Source organism: Piliocolobus tephrosceles, unplaced genomic scaffold (genome assembly GCF_002776525.5).
Source record: "Piliocolobus tephrosceles isolate RC106 unplaced genomic scaffold, ASM277652v3 unscaffolded_28340, whole genome shotgun sequence".
Lineage (NCBI taxonomy): Eukaryota > Metazoa > Chordata > Mammalia > Primates > Cercopithecidae > Piliocolobus > Piliocolobus tephrosceles.
In genome coordinates this window covers 1-2,724 of record NW_022311355.1, presented here as the reverse complement: position 1 = coordinate 2,724, position 2,724 = coordinate 1, and the positions used below count along the sequence as shown (strand labels likewise).

General features: G+C 50.7%; 1 protein-coding gene across 1 annotated transcript; it reads left to right on the top strand.

The window, feature by feature from the left end:
- Positions 1–357: 357 nt before the first annotated feature.
- LOC111555041 (serum amyloid A-2 protein) lies at positions 358–2,453 on the top strand (the record flags this gene model as incomplete). The annotated part of the gene is given in 3 exon segments (XM_026451237.2): positions 358–421; positions 424–447; positions 2,315–2,453. Coding segments are annotated over 3 exon segments (227 nt in total), but the record flags the coding sequence as incomplete, so codon positions are not given.
- Between the last annotated feature and the right edge of the window lie 271 nt (positions 2,454–2,724).

Sequence of the window (2,724 nt, the reverse complement as noted above, 5' to 3'; positions counted from 1 at the left end):
TCTTACTTTGTGTTTATCCCGTGTTGAGTTCTGTGCTGGGCAGAGGGAACACGCGGTAAATGCGTTGTGGGGAATTATAGGCTACTTGAGGGAGTGACAGTCTGGTCGTAACTCCCGCCTTCCTCCATCAATGCCATGTTGGCATCCTCTTACACCGTCAGGCTTTAGGGCTGATGGGTTCAGAACGAAGGGCTTCTGGCTCTGAGTGAGGTCCTGCTGCAAGGTTTCCTAGATGAGCCACTAAGATTCTAATAAGATCCAGTGGAAATAACCAGGCTCTCGTTGGAATATCAGTCCCAGGGAAAGCTGTGCCACTCTTGTGGGCGACTGCCTGACTTCTCCTTTCATTTCAGCACCATGAAGCTTCTCACGGGCCTGGTTTTCTGCTCCTTGGTCCTGGGTGTCAGCAGCAGAAGCTGGTTTTCTTCCTTGGTGAGGCTTATGATGGTAAGGCTTCAGAAGGTATGCAGGATTTCTGAAGAGAAACATCATCCTGAACCTGATCAAACGGGGGAAATGATGCTTTCGGAAGGCTGCTTTTGAACCACAGAGTTGCTAGTGTCTGCGTTGCTAAGGCCTGTCATGAACTAGGGTTTGCTGGATTGCCCATCTCGAGTCTTTCAGAGCTGCTGGGAATATCTTCTTTCCCCGTAGTGCAGCTTCTCGGTGTGTTCAGTGGATGGATCACGTTTCAGAAGCCGCTGCAAGGTGTATCAAAAACACATCTCCTGAGCCGTAAGGGACGGGAGATCCAGTAACAATGCACACGGGGTGTTTTTGTGCTCTCTTAAGGTTTGAGCCGCTGCCTTAGGTTGTGGTGCCCAATGTGCAGGATGTGCCGGGTGTCTGGGGAGCTGCTCAACAGCTTAGAGAGTCAGTCAGTTACTCGGAGAAAGAACAATCATCCTTTCCAGGAGCAGCTGAGCTGTTTGTTTTGAGTAGAAGATGCAAAATAAGGCCTGCAATTGAATAAAATGTCCCTCAGCATAAATCTCATAAGAGTATGACTAAGGCTGCTGACCCTTCTGTCTTCTTTCTCCTTCCTCCTCTGATTTCCTAGTTGGATAATGTACAGGGCTCTTTAGCCTCGCTCTGTCGGGGGCTCCCTTCCTGGTTTGTTCCATTTCCGTTCCTTCTCCAGCCTTCTTGACAGGAGATGGAAACTGACGTGCATCAAACTCCCACAAGGATCAAAGTATTTTCTCATTGAATTTCAGAATGACTCTGTGAGGCATCTTCTCCACTTTGAAGGTGAGAAAGCTGAGGCTTAGAGCAGCTGAGACCGATGCCCAGGGACTTACTGCCAGTCAGCAGGTGGCAGAGCAGAGGTTTGAGCCCAGCTGTGCTTGAGGTCAGAGCTCTTGCCAGGTAGACGCATCACTGACCAGCTCCTAGAGCTTGATGGTTATGAATCTCAGGCACGCCTTGGCATCACCTGAACTACCCATGCCTGCAACTCCCCAACAGAGTCTGCAGAAACTGGCCTGGGGTGTGGCCTGGGCATTGGGACTTTCAGTTTCTCTCTGGGTGATTAGAGAGTGCAGCCAAGGCTCACACCTGTAATTCCAGCACTTTGGGAGGCCAAGTGGATGAATCACTTGAGGTCATGAGTTTCTGAGCAGCCTGGCCAACATGGTGAAAGCCTGTCTCTACTAAAAACAATAAAATGTAGCCAGGCGTGGTGGCAGGCACCTGTAATCCCAGCTACTCGGGAGGCTGAAGCAGGAGAATCACTTGAACCTGGGAAGCAGAGGTTGTAGTGAGTTAGATCGCGCCAGTGTGCTCCAGCCTGGGTGACAGAGCGAGACTCAGTCTAAAAAAAACAAAAAAAGAAAGTGCAGCCAAGGCTGAGCACCACTGCTCTATTGCTTCCTCAAGCAACCCACAGCATTAGTACAGACTACTGAGAAAGTGTTTAGGTGCTTTTATGCTCCTAGCAGTCACTGGGACTCAGGTCACAATGAGATGTGTTCCATTTGCAAGAATATATATTTTAGTAGTCAGGGCAGAAGTGCTCTGTGTCTGCCACCTTTCTCAGCACCAGTATTTCATGTCACCACCTCATTCCTATACACTCCTGGATCTTATCATAGGCAGCTTCATTCTATAGCAGTGGCTCTTCACCAGGGGACCTGGAGAAGCCACCTAGGATAAAGGAATGTGCTTCTCAACCCACGGTATCCAAGGCTGCTACGATCGCAGGCTGAAAGCTTGAAGTCAGTGGAAGATTTGTCCTTCTTTCATTCCCCTCTAAGGTGGTGTTGGAGCCTTCATGTTCTCCTGATGTCCCTTCTGCCTTTCCTTTCCTTTCCAGGGGCTCGGGACATGTGGAGAGCCTACTCTGACATGAAAGAAGCCAACTACAAAAATTCTGACAAATACTTCCATGCTAGGGGGAACTATGATGCTGCCCAACGGGGACCCGGGGGTGCCTGGGCCGCAGAAGTGATCAGGTAACTGGAGCTCCTGGGACGCCAGGGCTGGGTGAGCAAAGCTTGCCTGCCTTGGACAATCAGGAGGGAGGTTAGCTCCTTGTAGAGAAGTTAGAGGCTGCAGACCCTCCTTCTCTTGCCCTCTCTCTGCCTCTGTGCTCAGTGTGAGAGTCTGAGTGATGGTAGGAGCGAGTGATTCCTCACCCTCCCTCTCTGGGTGCTGTTCATCCAGCCTAGGGGTGCCCAGCCTGGCTGAGTGGGGCGGTGTCCAGTCAGGGTCAGTGTTTTCACC